The following is a 19175-nucleotide window of genomic DNA, read 5'->3' as shown; positions in this document are numbered from 1 at the left end:
TGGCAAATCATCCATGGATTTATAGGAGAGAACAGACATATTTTTTTTTGCCTTGAGGTAAATTAGGGTGGATAAATCCACAGGGCCTGACATGTAGTGTAACCCCCTGGGTCGCCTCAGGCTCGCTCAGCTCATTCTCGTCTAGGGGGAGCAGCCTTCGGCCCCACCAAACTGGGTAATCAGCTGGTGTGGATGCTGTGTGATGTCCCCGCCTCACCCAAAAACAGACAGTACACCATATGCGATTAAATGAGTACAATTTATAAAGGTTACTATAACTAAGTGATTAATAACGATACAGTATATATGAAGAGAAAATTAAAGAAAAGGCGCCAAACTTATCAAAGTCCAAACCACTTCGTGCACAACCGTTGGAGCTCAATTACTGAAGTCTTCTGGCCACCATTCGATCCCCTCCGAACTCCTCGACTCGCAGCTCAGGACCCTCCGAACTCCTCGACTCTCCAAACAGCTCAGGACCCTCCGAGTGGTCAACCAAGCACACCTAGCCTCATCCCCCCCCCTCGGAGAATCTCCCGGCCTCGGACCCCCCTTTGAGGTCCGATCCTTGCCCAGCTTAGAGCATTGCGTCCTCTCTCTCGACCCTCTCACGCCGATCTGCCCAAAAGCCCGTCAACAAAAGCTTACAGACTCAGAAGAAAGAACATTAATCCCCATTTGGTTTACAAAGGAATACCATTCTCGTTATCAGTAAATTAGCATTCCTGCTAGTTAACAAAAAGAAGAAACCCTCTTTACAGTAGTTTCCTCAGACCCTGTGGGAGGCAAGTGCAGAAATAGCAGAGATGTTTAAATCATCCTTGGATAGCAGAGGATTGGAGAATAGCTAATGTTGTTCTGCTATTCAGGAAAGGCTCTAAAAATATACCAGGAAATTAAAGGCCTGTGAGCCTGATATCTGTTGTGGGCAAGTTATTAGAAGGTACTCTAAGGTATCGATCAATGAGGATTTGGATAGGCATGGACTGATTAGGGATAGTCAGCAATGCTTTGTGCATGGTAGCTAACCAATCTTATCAAGATTTTCAAGGAAGTTACCAAGAAAGTTGATGAAGGCAGTGCAGTGGATATTATCTACATAGACCTTAACAAGGCATTTGACAAGATCCCACATGGGAGATCCAGTCACTCAGTATTCAAGATAAGATCATAAATTACATTAGACATTGGATTTGTGGGAGAAGCCAAAGGGTGGTGGTAGACAGTTGCCTCTCTGACTGGGGGCTGTGACAAGGGGAGTACTGCTGGGATCAGTGCTGGGTCCATTGCTGTTTACCATCTATATCAATGATCTACAGGATAATGTGGTTAATTGGATCAGCAAATTTGCAGATGACACCAAGACTTGGGGCATAGTGGACAGCAAGGAAGATGATCAGAGCTTGCAGCAGGATTTGCGCCAGCTGGAAAAATGAACTAAAAAATAGCAGATGTCATTTAACACAGACAAATGTGAGATGTTGCACTTCAGTAAGACCAATCAGGGTAGGTTTTGAAGTTATACAAGACATTTTTAAGGTCTGTTTTGGAGCACTGAGTGCAGTATTGCTCACTTACCTACAGGAAAGATGTAAATAAGATTGAACATGAACAGAGAAAATTTACAAGCATGTTGCCAGGGCTGGAGTTAACTGAAATAATAGAATCGGTTTGGACTTTATTCCTTGGAATGTAGAGAACTGAGAGGAGATTTGAAAGAGGTATACAAAATATTAAGTATAGATTGACCAAATACAAACAGGCTTTTTCCACTGAATTTGGGTGGGACATAACTAGAGATCATGGGTTAAGGGTAAAACATTAAAAGTGTAAGGGGAACATGAGAAAAAACTTCTTCATTTAAAGAGTCATGAAAGCGTGGTACAAGCTACCAGCTCAACTGGTGCATGGGAGATCCATTTCAACATTAAAGAGAAGTTTGGATAGGCACTTGGCCGGTAGGTTAGAAAAATCTGGATTTGATCCCAAACTCTGGCACTGCCTTTGTGCAAGTTGGCACAATCTCCCAGTGGCTGCATGGACTTCTCTTGGGTGCTCTGGTTTCCTTCCACCGGATGCTGTGCAGGTCAGTGGATAACTGCTGTAAATCACACTCTGTGTGGGTGAAGAATGAAATCTGGATGGAGGTGGTGGGAATGGGATGGGATTGGCAGGAGTGGGTGGGTAATTGTTGGTATGGACTCGAGGATAAAGAGAAATTCTGGAATGGACAATTCTCTCCTGTACAGCCCTTACCCCCTTCCCCCATACAATAAAATGCCATACTAACTTGTTGCCTTTCCCCTGCAGCCTCTGGTGTGAAAAGACATGTAATAAGAGATCTTCGGTACCAGCTGAGGGACGATGCTGGGGGCAGTGAGGTTGCTGTGGTTCTTCCTTGGCCTGGCACTGTGGAGTGAAGCCAGCTTGCCTCCACACTCCCTCCAGTACTATCGCCGTGCCTCTGTGTTTGCTGACCTCAGTGTCACCGAGATACAGGCAGTGAGGAACTATCTGGTATCTCAGAAGCATCTCAACCTCTCCTCTGCCAGAACACTGACACTCAGGAAAAACTACATCTTCCTCATCGAGCTGCAGCCCCCCAAAAAGCAGGATGTGCTCCAGTTCCTGCAGGGATACATCTCTCCCCCAAAACGTGAGGCCAGGGTGGTGATCTTCTTTGGTGCTGAGCTAGTCCCCAGAGTCACTGAGTATGTGGTGGGACCACTGCCATTGCCCCGGCATCACCACCCTGCCAGGCCAAGAGGCAGAAGCTCCATCAAGTTCACGTCCCGACCCATCACATCGGTCGAGTACCAGTTGCTGTACAGGAAGCTGGCCCAAGTTACCAAGGTGGCCACCCCACTGCTGAAGGAGATCAGCAGCGCCTGGTTCCACAACTGCACTGACCACTGCCTGACCTTTACTGACGTGGCCCCCAGAGGGGAGAAGTCAGGGGACAGAAAGTCCTGGTTCATTATCCAGCGAGATGTGGACGCTTTCTTCATCCACCCGATTGGCTTGGAGATCCTGCTCAACCACAAGAGCACTGACCCCAGGCTCTGGACCGTGGAGAAGGTCTGGTACAATGGCCAGTACTTTGACAGCGTGGAACAGTTGGTGGAGAAGTACAACAGAGGGCTGGTGGCTACGGTCAAACTGCCCGAACTCCACAAGGAGAACCTCTTCTCCTCCTACCGTCCTCGCGGACACTTCCAAACCCAAACCAGTACCCGTGGGCCCCAGGCCTGGCAGCCACATGGCCAGAGGTACTGGGTGAAGGGGAACTCGGTCCTTTACGGAGGCTGGAGCTTTGCCTTCCGAGTCCGTTCGTCCACAGGCATCCAGCTCTTTGACATCCAATTCAATGGTGAGCCCATCGCCTATGAGGTCAGCCTGCAGGAAGCTGTTGCCTTCTACTCCGGCCACAGCCCCGCCACCATGCAGACCAAGTACATGGACGTGGCCTGGGGAATGGGGGTGAGAGGGTACGAGCTGGCAAAGGGCATTGACTGCCCGGATTTTGCCACCTACACAGACACCTACCACTTCTTCGACAGTGACCAACCTGTACGCTACAGGAACGCCCTGTGTATATTCGAGTTTCCCACTGGGGTCCCTCTGCGCAGGCATTTCAGCAATAACTACAATGGAGGCTACAACTTCTACGCTGGTGTGGAGGGTCAAGTATTGCTGCTGAGAACCACATCCACTGTCTTCAACTACGACTATATCTGGGACTTCATCTTCTACCAGAACGGGGTGCTGGAGGTCAAGGTCCACGCCACGGGCTACATCCATTCCTCCTTCTTCACTCCTGAGGGACTCAACTATGGCATCAGGGTCCAACAGAATTTGCTGGGCAACCTGCACACCCATCTGATACACTACAGGGTGGACCTGGATGTGGCAGGTGGGTTGGGCATCAGCACTTACCCCCATATACTTTGTCCTCCACACACCCCTCCCACACACTGATCAGCCCAGACCTCCCCTCTCCCCCCCCACCACACCCACAAGCAATGAAACCCCCTGGTTTCCTTGGCTACGTAAGTCTAGAGAAGACACTCTTCATTCATGCCAAACCCGTGAGATTGAGACAGCTCTCCCATCCCAAACCCTGGTTTGTGTGGATGCTGTGTAATTTGCTAACCTGTTACAAATTAGTGCCACGAAACAACAAACAGCACACTGCATATGATTAAAGGAATTATATTTATGAATCTTAACTTAAGGTTAGTAAAGAAAACAAAAAGACATGGGCCCATTTTGATTAAATATTCAAAACGGCAGACGTTGGAGCTCATCGAGCTGCTCGGTCACTCACGCGCTGGGCCGTCAGTCAGTTTGAAAGCTCACACCACCTTCTGAATGTTGCTCGCAATCCATCCCGAACAAATGGGTCTCCCACGGGGTTGTATCCAATGACCAGCTTCTCTCTTCATCTCCTACCGAACCAAGAATCCCAAGACCAACCTCAGTGCTCCTCACCAAAAAAACCTCCCGCAGTTCCGGCATCCTAATTGGATGGCACACATTCCTCATCATCCCTTATCTTCAACAATAACCCAAACAGGCTGAAAGCAGAACAGACTGCTCTTACAGAGCTGCTGAATGAACTATCTACAGCGTAACAGTAAAGATGCGATCCAGGGAATTACACTACTTCCAACCACAACTCCGTTCCCACACCGGCCACCCCCAGACACACTCGCCACACCGGTCACTCAGACCTCCCCGCCCCACTCACAACCTCCCTGCACCAGTCACCCCCAGACCCTCCCCTCACCCATAAACCTCCCTGTACTGATCACTCCCAGACACTCTCCATGCTCAGAACCTATCCCTCCTCACACTCATCACCCCAGACAATCTTTTCACACCCACACCTTTCCCACAAACTCATCCCCCACACATCCCTCACTCACAAACCCCCCCCTCCCCATACAACTCCCTTCCCCACACCAGTCAGCACTAGCTCTTGTCCTCCCTGTCTTTAATATGTCTCTGTCCACTGCACTCACAAACAATCCCCACACCAATAATGCCTCAACTGCCCCAAGCCCCCAACCCTACACATTCTCCCATACAGCTCACTTCCTGAGTTTACCCCTCCTCCAGCTCAGAGCCCACCGGTCCGTGAGCCCTGAGCACTGTGTTCTCTGCTCATTCGCACTGGGACCAGGAACTATAGGTGCCAAAATTAACTGGTACTTGGAACTGGAACTGAGTCAGTGCTGGTGCTGGTGCTGGTGAGATATCTCCCCTGGGAGGAGCCTGTCCCAGCACCTGTGACCAGTGATTGTCTATGGATACCCCACACACCATGAGGGCAAGCCCAGCAGTTTACTGATCCAGGAGTGGAAGCAACGATTTCCAAATACCACCTCTCCAACAGTGTGACTCTCCCTTAGTACCGCCCCTCCCGCAGTGTGACTCTCCCCCAGTTCCTCCACTCCCACAGTGTGACTCTCCCTCAGTCCCTCCACTCCCGCAGTGTGACTCTCCCCCAGTCCCTCCACTCCCCCAGTGTGACTCTCCCCCCCGTCCCATACTCCCACAGTGTGACTCTCCCCCAGTCCCTCCACTCCCCCAGTGTAACTCTCCCCCAGTCCCATATTCCCGCAGTGTGACTCTCCCCGAGTCCCATACTCCCACTGTGTGACTCTCCCCCAGTCCCTCCACTCCCCCAGTGTGACTCTCCCCCAGTCCCTCCACTCCCCCAGTGTAACTCTCCCTCAGTCCCTCCACTCCCGCAGTGTGACTCTCCCCCAGTCCCTCCACTCCCCCAGTGTGACTCTCCCCCCAGTCCCATACTCCCACAGTGTGACTCTCCCCCAGTCCCTCCACTCCCCCAGTGTGACTCTCCCCCCAGTCTCATACTTCCACAGTGTGACTCTCCCCCAGTCCCTCCACTCCCCCAGTGTAACTCTCCCCCAGTCCCATATTCCCACAGTGTGACTCTCCCCCAGTACCAAACTCCCGCAGTGTGACTCCCCCCCGTCTCAACACCCCTGCACTGTGACTCTCCCTCAGTCCCACCACTCCCGCAGTGTGACTCTCCCCCAATCCCATACTCCCACAGTGTGACTCTCCCCCAGTCCCATACTCCCGCAGTGTGACTCCCCCCGTCTCAACACCCCCGCACTGTGACTCTCCCTCAGTCCCACCACTCCCGCAGTGTGACGCTCCCCCAGTCCCTCCACTCCCAGTGTGACTCTCCCCCCAGTCCCATACTCCCACAGTGTTACTCTCCCCCAGTCCCTCCACTCCCAGTGTGACTCTCCCCCCAGTCCCATACTCCCCCAGTGTAACTCTCCCCCAGTCCCTCCACTCCCAGTGTGACTCTCCCCCCAGTCCCATACTCCCACAGTGTGACTCTCCCCCAGTCCCTCCACTCCCCCAGTGTGACTCTCCCCCCAATCCCATACTCCCACAGTGTTACTCTCCCCCAGTCCCACCACTCCCGCAGTGTGACTCTCCCCCAGTCCCTCCACTCCCAGTGTGACTCTCCCCCCAGTCCCATACTCCCACAGTGTTACTCTCCCCCAGTCCCTCCACTCCCGCAGTGTGACTCTCCCCCAGTCCCACCACTCCCGCAGTGTGACTCTCCCCCAGTCCCTCCACTCCCAGTGTGACTCTCCCCCCAGTCCCATACTCCCACAGTGTTACTCTCCCCCAGTCCCTCCACTCCCGCAGTGTGACTCTCCCCCAGTCCCATACTCCCACAGTGTGACTCTCCCCCAGTCCCATACTCCCACGGTGTGACTCCCCCCTGTCTCAACACCCCTGCACTGTGACTCTCCCTCAGTCCCTCCACTCCCGCAGTGTGACTCTCCCCCAGTCCCATACTCCCGCAGTGTGACTCTCCCCCAGTTCCTCCACTCCCACAGTGTGACTCTCCCCCAGTCCCATACTCCCACAGTGTGACTCTCCCCCAGTCCCTCCACTCCCCCAGTGTGACTCTCCCCCCAGTCTCATACTTCCACAGTGTGACTCTCCCCCAGTCCCTCCACTCCCCCAGTGTAACTCTCCCCCAGTCCCATACTCCCACGGTGTGACTCCCCCCTGTCTCAACACCCCTGCACTGTGACTCTCCCTCAGTCCCTCCACTCCCGCAGTGTGACTCTCCCCCAGTCCCATACTCCCGCAGTGTGACTCTCCCCCAGTTCCTCCACTCCCACAGTGTGACTCTCCCCCAGTCCCATACTCCCACAGTGTGACTCTCCCCCAGTCCCTCCACTCCCCCAGTGTAACTCTCCCCCAGTCCCTCCACTCCCAGTGTGACTCTCCCCCCAGTCCCATACTCCCACAGTGTGACTCTCCCCCAGTCCCTCCACTCCCCCAGTGTAACTCTCCCCCAGTCCCATATTCCCACAGTGTGACTCTCCCCGAGTCCCATACTCCCACTGTGTGACTCTCCCCCAGTCCCTCCACTCCCCCAGTGTGACTCTCCCCCAGTCCCTCCACTCCCCCAGTGTAACTCTCCCTCAGTCCCTCCACTCCCGCAGTGTGACCCTCCCCCAGTCCCTCCACTCCCCCAGTGTGACTCTCCCCCCAGTCCCATACTCCCACAGTGTGACTCTCCCCCAGTCCCTCCACTCCCCTAGTGTAACTCTCCCCCAGTCCCATATTCCCACAGTGTGACTCCCCCCAGTCCCTCCACTCCCGCAGTGTGACTCTCCCCCAGTCCCATACTCCCACAGTGTGACTCTCCCCCAGTCCCTCCACTCCCCCAGTGTGACTCTCCCCCCAGTCTCATACTTCCACAGTGTGACTCTCCCCCAGTCCCTCCACTCCCCCAGTGTAACTCTCCCCCAGTCCCATATTCCCACAGTGTGACTCTCCCCCAGTACCAAACTCCCGCAGTGTGACTCCCCCCCGTCTCAACACCCCTGCACTGTGACTCTCCCTCAGTCCCACCACTCCCGCAGTGTGACTCTCCCCCAATCCCATACTCCCACAGTGTGACTCTCCCCCAGTCCCATACTCCCGCAGTGTGACTCCCCCCGTCTCAACACCCCCGCACTGTGACTCTCCCTCAGTCCCACCACTCCCGCAGTGTGACTCTCCCCCAGTCCCTCCACTCCCAGTGTGACTCTCCCCCCAGTCCCATACTCCCACAGTGTTACTCTCCCCCAGTCCCTCCACTCCCAGTGTGACTCTCCCCCCAGTCCCATACTCCCACAGTGTGACTCTCCCCCAGTCCCTCCACTCCCAGTGTGACTCTCCCCCCAGTCCCATACTCCCACAGTGTTACTCTCCCCCAGTCCCTCCACTCCCAGTGTGACTCTCCCCCCAGTCCCATACTCCCACAGTGTGACTCTCCCCCAGTCCCTCCACTCCCCCAGTGTGACTCTCCCCCCAATCCCATACTCCCACAGTGTTACTCTCCCCCAGTCCCACCACTCCCGCAGTGTGACTCTCCCCCAGTCCCTCCACTCCCAGTGTGACTCTCCCCCCAGTCCCATACTCCCACAGTGTTACTCTCCCCCAGTCCCTCCACTCCCGCAGTGTGACTCTCCCCCAGTCCCATACTCCCACAGTGTGACTCTCCCCCAGTCCCATACTCCCACGGTGTGACTCCCCCCTGTCTCAACACCCCTGCACTGTGACTCTCCCTCAGTCCCTCCACTCCCGCAGTGTGACTCTCCCCCAGTCCCATACTCCCGCAGTGTGACTCTCCCCCAGTTCCTCCACTCCCACAGTGTGACTCTCCCCCAGTCCCATACTCCCACAGTGTGACTCTCCCCCAGTCCCTCCACTCCCCCAGTGTGACTCTCCCCCCAGTCTCATACTTCCACAGTGTGACTCTCCCCCAGTCCCTCCACTCCCCCAGTGTAACTCTCCCCCAGTCCCATATCCCACAGTGTGACTCTCCCCCAGTCCCTCCACTCCCACAGTGTGACTCTCCCCCAGTCCCATACTCCCACAGTGTGACTCTCCCCCAGTCCCATACTCCCGCAGTGTGACTCCCCCCGTCTCAACACCCCCGCACTGTGACTCTCCCTCAGTCCCACCACTCCCGCAGTGTGACTCTCCCCCAGTCCCTCCACTCCCAGTGTGACTCTCCCCCCAGTCCCATACTCCCACAGTGTGACTCTCCCCCAGTCCCTCCACTCCCCCAGTGTGACTCTCCCCCCAATCCCATACTCCCACAGTGTTACTCTCCCCCAGTCCCTCCACTCCCGCAGTGTGACTCTCCCCCAGTCCCATACTCCCACAGTGTGACTCTCCCCCAGTCCCATACTCCCAGGTGTGACTCCCCCCTGTCTCAACACCCCTGCACTGAGACTCTCCCTCAGTCCCACCACTCCCGCAGTGTGACTCTCCCCCAATCCCATACTCCCACGGTGTGACTCTCCCCCAATCCCATACTCCCACAGTGTGACTCTTCCCCAGTCCCTCCACTCCCGCAGTGTGACTCTCCCCCAATCCCATACTCCCACAGTGTGACTCTCCCCCAGTCCCTCCACTCCCCCAGTGTAACTCTTCCCCAGTCCCATACTCCTGCAGTGTGACTGCCCCCCGTCTCAACACCCCCGCAATGTGACTCTCCCCCAGTCCCTCCACTCCTGCAGTGTGACTCTCCCCCAGTCCCATACTCCCACAGTGTGACTCTCCCCAGTCCCATACTCCCACAGTGTGACTCTCCCCCAGTCCCTCCACTCCTGCAGTGTGATGCTCTCTCAGCACTGCCACTACCACCCTGCACACTCATTTGGATCTTATTGTGCTGTTCACAGGCTGTTGGTGGTTTGAGGCATTTTGGGGCTTTGAAAGGCATTGGGGTACTGTGTCTGTTTTAGCGAGCCCATCACAACCCTGGTTGGGAGCTTAACTTCCAAAAGTACATTGTATCAATAGGACAAACTGGTAGGCAGAGGGGCTGGAGAAGGCTCTGTCAGTAAAAAAAAATTAATCAAATCCTTAAAAAGGTGACATAGATCAAAAGACGTAGAATCCTTTTTGGAAAAGTTAAGAAACTGCAAGGATAAAAAGTCCCTGATTTGAGTTATATACAGGCTTCCAAACAGTAGCCAGGATGTGGGGTATAATTTACAACGGGAGACAGAAAAATTATGTAATAAGGGCAATGTTACGTTAGTTAGAGTGATTTCATTATATGCTGTAAGATTTGGTAAATCAGGTTGGCACTGGATCCCAAGAGAGGGAATTTGTAGAATATCTATAAGATGGCTTTTTAGAGCAGCTTGTGGTTGGTTCCACCAGGGTACGGGCAATTCTGGATTGGGTGTTGTGTAATGAATCTGATTTGATTAAGGATCTTAATGTAAAGGAACCTTCAGGAATCAGTCATCATAATATTATAAGTTCACACTGCAGTTTGAAAGGGTAAAGATTCTCAAATGCATCAATATTCCAATATACAGCAATAGCCAGAATCTCTGGGAGCAATTCAGAAGCTGCATGATTGATACATCCCAAAGATGAAGAAGTATTCTTCAGGGATGGTAAGGCAACTGTGACTGATAAGGGAAGTCAATGACAGCACAGAAGCAAAAAAGAGGGCATAAAATATAGCAAAAATTAGTGAGAAGTTAGAGAATTTGAGAGGCTTTTAAAAACCAAAAGAAGGCAAATTTAAAAAATCATAACAAGAGATAAAATGAAATATAAAGGTAGGCTAGTCAATAATATAAGAGGACACCAAAAGTTTTTTTCAGATATATGTACAATGTCCTGGGTATGTTACTCAAAATGGCCTCTTTGGTTTGTTACAAGTAGGAATGTTTCTTTGTCGGATAAGTGTTTCTCTCGCCGTTGTTTCACTTTAGAATGGCTGATATGGTAATTGTATTCAGTTGTTAATCAATGGAGAATGTCATTGTGTCTTGTGATGCTGGGAACTTGGGGGAGGGGTTTTCACGGGTTTTTTTGGAGAGGCCGAGGAAGACGCTGAGGAAGGTGGACGTGTGCTGGACTACTCGTAAGACCACCGGGGTGGTCCCAGGTGCGACGGCCGGATGGGTCGATTGGTTCGTTGATTGAGCTCCAACGAGTGCACTAAACAGACTGAACTTTGATAAGTTGGCGCCTTTTGTTTTTTTCCTTGTATATATATATATATTATAGTATTGCCTACTATTTTTTTTAATTTTAGTAAACTCTTTAAACTATTTCATAACGGTATTTGTTGTGGGTTTGATACTGTTGGCGGGCGCGAGGCATTAACTCGATTCTCACAGAACCTGCGTGTACAGGAGGTGGGTTGGAGAGTGGCTGGATCTCCTTTTTCCCCTAGACATATATCAGCCTGTTGGGTAAGGGTTACATTTATAAGAGTAAAAGAGAGGCAAGAGTGGAGATCGGACCACTGGAAAATGATGCTACAGAGAGAGTAATGTGGGACAAAGAAACAGTAGATGAAATTAATCAGTATTTTTCATCGGTCATCAACAGTGTGCCAGAATTTAGACTGTCACGGAATACAAGTGAGTGCAGTTGCTATTACTGAGGAGAAGGTTTGGGAAATCTGAGAAGTCTGAAGATAGATAAGTCACCTGGACTCTACCCCAAAGTTCTAAAAGAGGTAGCTGAAAAGATTGTGGAGGTATGAGTATTGATCTTTCAAGAATAATCAGATACTGAAATGGTTCCAGAAGGCTGGAAAATTACAAATGTCACTCCACTCTTTAAGAAGGGAGAGAGGCAGAACAAAAGAAATTATAGACATACAAACAAGCTGGATGAACTCAGCAGGTCGGGCAACATCCGTTGAAATGAGCAGTCAACGTTTTGGGCCGAGACCCTTCGTCAGGACTGAAGAAGGTGCTATAAAGAAGGTGTGGGGAGGGTGGAAGGTGCCAGGTGAAAAACCAATCAGAGGAAAGATCAAGGGCTGGGGGAGGGGAAGCAGGGAGGGGATAGGCCGGAGAGGTGAAGAAGGAATGAAAGGGGAAAGCACTATGGGTAGTAGAAGAAGGCAGAATCATTAGAGAGGTAATAGGCAGCTAGAAGAGGAGGCAGAGTGAAAGTGGGATGGTGGAAGGGAAGAGGGAGGGAATCACCAGACGTTGGAGAATTCGATGTTCATACCAAGGGGCTAGAGGCTACCCAGACAGTAGATGAGGTGTTGTTCCTCCAACCTGAGTTTGACCTCATCATGGCAGTAGTGGAGGCTGTGTATGGACATATCCGAATGGGAATGTGAAGCAGAGTTGAAGTGGGTGGCAACCGGGAGATCCTGTCTGTTGTGGCGGACGGAGCGGAGGTGCTCGACGAAGCGGTCCCCCAATCTGCGTCGGGTCTCGCCGATGTAGAGGAGGCTGCACCGGGAGCACCAGATGCAATAAATTACCCCAACAGACTCACAAGTGAAGTGTTGCCTCACCTGGAAGGACTGTTTGGGGCCCTGAATGGTGGTAAGAGAGGAGGTGTAGGGACAGGTGTAACACTTATGCTTGCAGGGATAAGAACCAGGTGGGAGATCTGTGGGGAGGTACGTGTGGACCAGGCAGTCACAGAGGGAACAATCCCTGTGAAAAGCAGAGAGGGGTAGAGAGGGAAAGATGTCCTTAGTGGTGGGGTCCTGTTGAAGGTGGCGGAAATTGTGGAGGATAATATGCTGGATCCGGAGGCTGGTGGGGTGGTAGGTGAGGACAAGGGGAACCTGTTGTGGTGAGGGGAGGATGGGGTGAGGGCCGAAGTGCGGGAAATAGAGGAGATACGGGGGGTGAGGGCATCATTGGTGACGGCAGAAGGGAAACCACGATTCTTAAAGAAACAGGACATTTGGAATGTCCTGGAATGGAAAGCCTCATCCTGGGAGCAGGTGCGGCAGAGACAGCGGAACTGAGAATAAGAAATAGCATTTTTACATTTGACAGGGTGGGAAGAGGTATAATCGAGGTAGTTATGGGTGTCAGTGGGTTTATAGCAGATGTCAGTGAACAGTCTGACTCCAGAGATGGAGACCGAGAGATCGAGAAAGGGGAGAGAAGTGTCCGAGATGGACCAAGTGAATTTGAGGGCTGGGTGAATGTTGGAGGCAAAGTCAATGAAATTGACGAGCTCAGCATGGGTGCAGAAAGCAGCACCAATGTAATCATCAGTGTAGCGAAGGAAAAGTTGGAGAGTAGTACCAGCATAGATTTGGAGCATAGACTGTTCCACGTAACCCACAAAGAGGCAGGTGTAGTTGGGGCCCATGCGAGTGCCCATAGCTGCACCCTTGGTCTGAAGAAAGTGGGAAGAGCCAAAAGAGAAGTTATTAAGTGTGAGTACCAGTTCCGCCAACCTGAGGAGTGCAGTGGTGTTGGGGAACTGGTGAGGTCTATTGTCAAGAAAGTAGCAGAGGGCTTTGAGGCCTTCCAGATGGGGAATTGAAGTGTACAAGGATTGGACATCCATGGTGAAAATGAAGTGGATGGGACCGGGGAACTGTAAGTTGTAGCCTAGCCTAATAATAAATTATAGCCTAATTAGCCTGACCTCAGTGTTTGGAAAGACTTTAAAGTTCCTTTTTAAGGATGAGGTTTGGGTATATTTGGAGGAACGTGATGAAAAAGCTTCCTGCTTCTTTTCATATTATATCTCAATGATTTGAATGATGAAATTGATCACTTTCTGGCCAGGTTTACAGATGAAACAAGGATAGATGGAGAGGCAGGTAATGTTGCAGAGGCAGGAAGTCTACAGAAGGTCTGAGACAGATTATGAGAATAGGTGAAGTTTCAAATAAAGTACATTGTAGGGAAGTGTTTTGTCATACTGTACGTTTTAGTAGAAGGAATAAAGAGGGGAGAAAATTAAGATATCAGAGATGCAAAGGGACTTGGGACTCCTTGTGCAATTTCGGTGGTAAGAAAGACAAATGCTGTGTTAGCATTCATTTTGTGAGTACTAGAATATCAAAGCAATGTTGTAAAGCTGAGAATGTATGTGGAGAGAATGTTCCCTATAGTGGGAAGAGTATAGGACCAGAGGGCACAGCCTCAAAATACAAGGGCATCTCCTTGGAACAGTGGAGGAATTTCTTTAGCTAGAGGGTGGTGAATCTGTGGAATTCCTTGCCACAGAAGGCTATGCAGGACAAGTCATTGGATATATTTAAAGCTGAGCTTGCTAGGTTCTTGATTATTAAGGAGGCAAAGCTTATGGAAATGAGGCAAGAGAATGAGAGGATAATAAATGATGAATTGGCAGAGTAGACTCTGAGTTGAATGGCCTAATTCTACTACGATGTCCTATGGTCTTGTGGTCCACAGGAATCCACAACAGTTTTGAAACGTTGGAGCTGAAGCTGGAGAACATCAGCAACCCTTGGAGTCCAGGAGCCCACATTGTGCAGTCTCGACTGGACCGGGTACAGAGGGCACGTGAGCGGTCAGCTGCCTTTGCTTTCCACAAACCGCTGCCCAGGTATCTGGTCTTCTACAACCCTACACAGCTGAACAAGTGGCAGCACCCACGGGCTTATCGCATCCAGATCAACTCCCAGGCTGACCGTGTCCTGCCTCAGGACTGCGAGGAGGAGAAGGCAATTACCTGGGCAAGGTAAGGTCACTGTCCAATCAGGAGCAAATTCCAGGTGTGGCATTAGACACTTCATAAACCTGAGATCAATGGGAAGACCCTCCAGTCAAGCTCAGAGTGTGGGTGTGGTGTCAAGGAACACACCCTTCTGCCCACCAAGTCAAGACTGATCAATAACTCGAGGGCACACAAAATAGTGAGAGGTAAAAGATCTAAAAAGCACCTGAGAGCATATTCTCCTCCCAGACAGTGGTGGGGCTTTGGAGCGAGCAAAGTTGATTTAAAGGACACTTGGACATGTAAATAGACAGGAAAAGTTCAGAAAATGCAAACAAATGGGACTAGATCAGATGGGAACCTTGGTCAGCATGAACCTGGTGGGCCAAAGGATCTTTTTCCATGTTGTATCACATTGAATAGTACAGTCCTTCAGCCCATAATGTTGTGCCAAAATATTAAAGCTAATGATACCTAATGACTTCTACCCACACAATGTCAATATGCCTCTATTCCCTGCACATTCATGTGCCTGTCCAAGAGCCTGTATTATATTTGCATCTACCACCACCCCATGCATCATATCCTGGGCACTCATTACACTGTTCCTGAAAATAAAAATCTTGCCCCCAGCATTTACTTCGAACTTACCCCTCTCACCATAAATACATGCCCTCTTCTTTTCAACACTTCTACCCTGCAGAGAAGAATATTGATTGTCTGCTCTATCTCTGCCTCACATAATTTTATAAACCTCTATAGGATCTCCCCTCAGTCTCCGCTGCTCCGTAGAAAAAAACCCAAGTTTGTCCAACTTCTTGTTGTAGCTCATACGCTCTAGTCTAGGTAGCATCCTGGTAAGCCTCTTCTGCACCATCTCCACAGCCTTCCTGTAAGGAGACAACCAGAGCTGAATACTCCAGATGCAGTCTAACTGGAGTTTTATAATGCTACAAAATAACGTCCCAACTCTGGAACTCCTGTGCCTCAACTAATAAGGCAAGTCTCCCTTATGTCTTCTTTACCACCGTATTAACACTTTCAAGGAGCTATGGACTTGGACCCCAAGATCTCTCTGTACATCAACACTAATAGGGGTCCTGCCATTAACAGTGTACTGTCCACTTACACTTGATCTTCCAAAGTGCAACACCTCACACATGCCTGGATTAAACTCCCTCTTCCATTTCCTCCTCCATATCTGCAACTGATCAAGCAATCCTCCTTCCCCACCCCCAACCTTTTTATTCTGGCATCTTCCCGCTTCCTTTCAAGTTCTGAAGAAGGGTCTCACTCCAAAACATCGACTGTTTAATTATCTCCATAGTTGCTGCCTGACCTGCTGAGTTCCTCAAGTATCTTGTGTGTGTTGCTTTGGATTTCCAGCATCTGCAGAATTTCTCTTATTTGTTATCTACTGTATAAACCACCATAACCTTTGACAGTTTTCTATGCAATCCACAAACTTACTGACCATGCTACCTACACTCTCACCAAAATTGTTAATATATGTGAAAACTGTGGAGCCAGCACCAGTCCTTGAGGTGCACTCCTGGTCCAGAGTGAACAACAACCCTCCACCATACTCTCTGACCACAACCACCAAGGTAGTTCTGTATTGAACTGGCTGCTCATCTGCATCCCATGGGATCTCACCTTCTGGACCGTGGTACCCCACCTCATATCACCCTCTCTCCCACTCTCTGTCCCCTTCACACTCTCCCTCTCTCTGTCACAGCATCCATTTCTCTCCTCACCCTATTCAAACTCTCTCTCCCTCCATCTCTCAGACATTATGTTCCTTTCCCTCCTCCTGCCATACCCCCTTCTCTCTCTCTCATCTTGTTTGCTTCCATTTCCCTCCCTCATCCCATGTGAATACTTCCTCTTCAGTCTCTCCCCACCACTCTCTCGGTCTCCTTCCCTCTCTCTCTTCCTCTCCTCCCCCCACTCCTCTACCCTCCTGTTCCATCATTCCCCCTCCCAACTGCTCTCCCTCGCCCGGCCTCCTCCTTCCCTGCCTCCCTCCACTTCCACCATCTCGTCCACCCACTCCCTCCCCTCATCACCCGCCCACTCCTCTAAGCCGCTTACCTTGCTCTCCACCCCCTCCCCACTCATCCACACTCCCTCCCCTTCAACCCTTCCCCTACCCACTCTCGTGAGCCCTCATTCCCCACTGCCCGTCCCCTTCTACCCCACCCTCCCTTATCTTCTCCCCCTGCCTCCTTCACCTCCTCCACCTGCCTCGCTCTCCATTTCCCTTCACCCTCTCTCCCACCTCCCTTCCCCATTACCTCCTCCCCCTCCCTTGCTCTCTGTCACCTCCTGTCTCTTGTCCTCCCCACTTCCCTCTCCCTTCCTTCTTCTCCCCATCACCCTCTCTCACTTCCTCTCCTTCCCTCGTCCTCTCACACCGTAAATAATTAATCCTCCCTCCACTTCCTCTCTCCTTCTCTCACTCTCCCTCCTTTTCTCGCATATTAGCTCCTCACCCTCTTATCATCCCTCTCCTCCCACTGCTCTTCTCCCTCACCCTATGAGAAGCTCCCCACCCACCCTTGCTCTCTGCTCCAGTGATGGCCTCCCTGTTCCAGGTATCACTTGGCTGTCACTAAATTCCAGGAGAACGAATGTTGCAGCAGTAGCCTCTACCTGCAGAACGACCCCTGGGATCCCAATGTCAACTTCGAGACATTCATTCACAACAACGAGAACATCACCAACCAGGTAAGCATCCAGGGCTGGAAGTGAGGAGGGAGAGGGGAATGTCTCCTCATAATGTCCCCACTGTTTGATGAGGGTAATGGTAGGTCCAACCAGGGATAAAAGAGGAGATGTGCCTGTAATCAGAGGAGGTAGGGGAGGCCTTAAAATGTACTTTGTTTCAGTATTCACCAGTGAGTGGACATTGGCTAATGTGAGGTCACCAAAAAACAGGCTGGAACATATCGATGTTAAGAGATAATAAGCTGAAACTTTTGAAAAAGTTCCATGGGGCTTGATGGGATATACCCCAGGTTACTACAGGAAGCAGAAGAGATTGCTCTCTCTTTGCTGATGATCTTTGCATCCTCACTGGCCACAGGAGTTGTACAAGAAGACTGGAGGGTGGTAAATGTTAACTCTTCATTGAAGAAAAGTAATCAGGATAACCCTGGGAACTTAGACCAACGATTAGTGCTGATAGATTGGAGCGGATTCTCAGAGGCAGGATTTATGATCTTTTAAAGAAGCATAGTCTGATTAGCATTAGTCAGCATGTCTTTGTGAGGGACAGGTCGTGCCTCAGGAGCCTGTCTGAGTTCTTCAAGGAAGTAACAAAACAAATTGACAAAACAAAGGCAGAGCAGCAGATGTGGATGTGGCATATGTGGATTTTACTGAGCCATTTGACGTTTCCCCATAGTAGGCTCATTTGGAAAGTCAGGAGGCATGGGATCCAGGGAAACTTGGCTGCATGGATTCAGGATTGGCCTTCCCACAGAAGGCAGAGGGTGGTAGTGGAGGGACTACATTCTACCTGGAGATCCACAGGAATGTGGATGTTCCACAGGAATTGGTTCTGGGACACCCTGCTGTTTGTGAATTTTAGAAACTAGAAGTGAGGGGGAGAGGGTTAGTATTTTTGCACATGACACAAAGGTTAGTGGTGTTTTGGATAGTGTGAAAGATTGTTGTAGGTTACAACAGTACATTGGTGTGCAGCTGCAGCTACAAATGGAGTTCAATTCAGAGAAGTGTGAAGTATTTTGCTTTGAAAGGTCAAAGTTGAAGACAGAGTACAAGGTTAATGGCAGCATTCTTTGCAGTACAGAGGAACAGAGGGATCTTGGGGTGAATGTTCATAGTTCTCTCAAAGTTGCCATGCAAGTTGATATGTTGGTTAAGAAGGCAAGAGGATAGGTTGAGCGAGCTGGACTTTGCTCTTTGGAATGAAGGTGGATGACAGCAGATAGGCACATGGATGAAAAAAATGGAGGGCCATGTGGAAGGGTTAGATTGATCTCAGTAGGTTAAAAAGTCAGCACAACATCATGGGCTGAAGAGCCTGTACCATGTGGTATTGTTCTATAATGGTAGGAGGAGGGGAAGAGGGAGCTCCAGTAATGGGGAAAGGAGATACCCACTGAAAACAGGAGAGACACACCAGGTTAATGTGGTGAGACAAAGGACAGACCCAAGAATGAGGATTGGAGGACACAGAACTGACTCCAGTGGGGGGCAGAATGCACAATACTTGAGGTGTGATAGCTCCCACCCTGAGTGTTTTCCAGAAGGTTCACCACCCTGTCCCCAGTCTCTCCCAGGATTACTGATGGAGTCTCCACTTCTGCTTGTTTCAGGATCTGGTTGCCTGGGTAACAGTCGGCTTCCTACATATCCCCCATGCAGAAGACATTCCTAACACCAGTACTCCAGGAAATGCTGTGGGATTTCTCCTCCGCCCCTTCAACTTCTTCCAGGAGGACCCATCAGTGGCTTCACCGGACGTGGTTATTGTTCAGCCAGATGGGTCTGGGGTAAATGTCAAGAGGTGGACAGAGATTACCAGTCACCAGTGTCCGGTCACTCGTCCCTTCACGTACAATGGTACCCACCTACCAGTCTGAGGAGCATTGCCCATGGCCTGGCAGTGCTGTGAGTGTGATCAATAACCACAGGTCTTACTAAACCCT

At 50.8% G+C, this 19175-nt stretch overlaps 2 protein-coding genes across 6 annotated transcripts in view; one reads left to right on the top strand and one right to left on the bottom strand.

Moving 5' to 3' along the window:
• Nucleotides 1-1592: 1592 nt before the first annotated feature.
• On the top strand, nt 1593-19115 carry LOC132398737 (amiloride-sensitive amine oxidase [copper-containing]-like). Its single transcript, XM_059978594.1, has 4 exons — nt 1593-3913; nt 14232-14520; nt 17094-17226; nt 18843-19115. The coding sequence occupies exons 1-4, from the start codon at nt 2365-2367 to the stop codon at nt 19107-19109; spliced, it is 2238 nt and encodes a 745-aa protein (XP_059834577.1). The 5' UTR covers nt 1593-2364; the 3' UTR covers nt 19110-19115.
• The window catches only part of LOC132398709 (potassium voltage-gated channel subfamily H member 2-like), a 197862-nt gene continuing 182872 nt past the window's right edge, over nt 4186-19175 (bottom strand). For 2 of the 5 annotated variants that reach the window (XM_059978535.1, XM_059978525.1), the window contains exon 16: nt 4186-4448. In XM_059978535.1, the coding sequence (XP_059834518.1) occupies nt 4339-4448 (110 nt within the window). In that variant the 3' untranslated portion in view covers nt 4186-4338. The remainder of the gene's footprint in view (nt 4449-19175) is intronic. The other 3 variants (XM_059978580.1, XM_059978572.1, XM_059978563.1) reach the window with 2 other exon arrangements.

This window comes from Hypanus sabinus, chromosome 1, assembly GCF_030144855.1.
Source record: "Hypanus sabinus isolate sHypSab1 chromosome 1, sHypSab1.hap1, whole genome shotgun sequence".
Taxonomy (NCBI): domain Eukaryota; kingdom Metazoa; phylum Chordata; class Chondrichthyes; order Myliobatiformes; family Dasyatidae; genus Hypanus; species Hypanus sabinus.
Note: the sequence above shows the minus strand (reverse complement) of the source record. Positions and strands in the feature narration are given on the sequence as shown.

Bases quoted from the DNA above. Each gene is read 5' to 3' on its own strand.
- LOC132398737 (XM_059978594.1), top strand. From the start codon at position 2,365: ATGCTGGGGGCAGTGAGGTTGCTGTGGTTCTTCCTTGGCCTGGCACTG. The intron at 14,521-17,093 runs GTAAGGTCACTG...TCCCTGTTCCAG, and splicing joins AAGGCAATTACCTGGGCAAG to GTATCACTTGGCTGTCACTA. The intron at 17,227-18,842 runs GTAAGCATCCAG...TGCTTGTTTCAG, and splicing joins ACGAGAACATCACCAACCAG to GATCTGGTTGCCTGGGTAAC.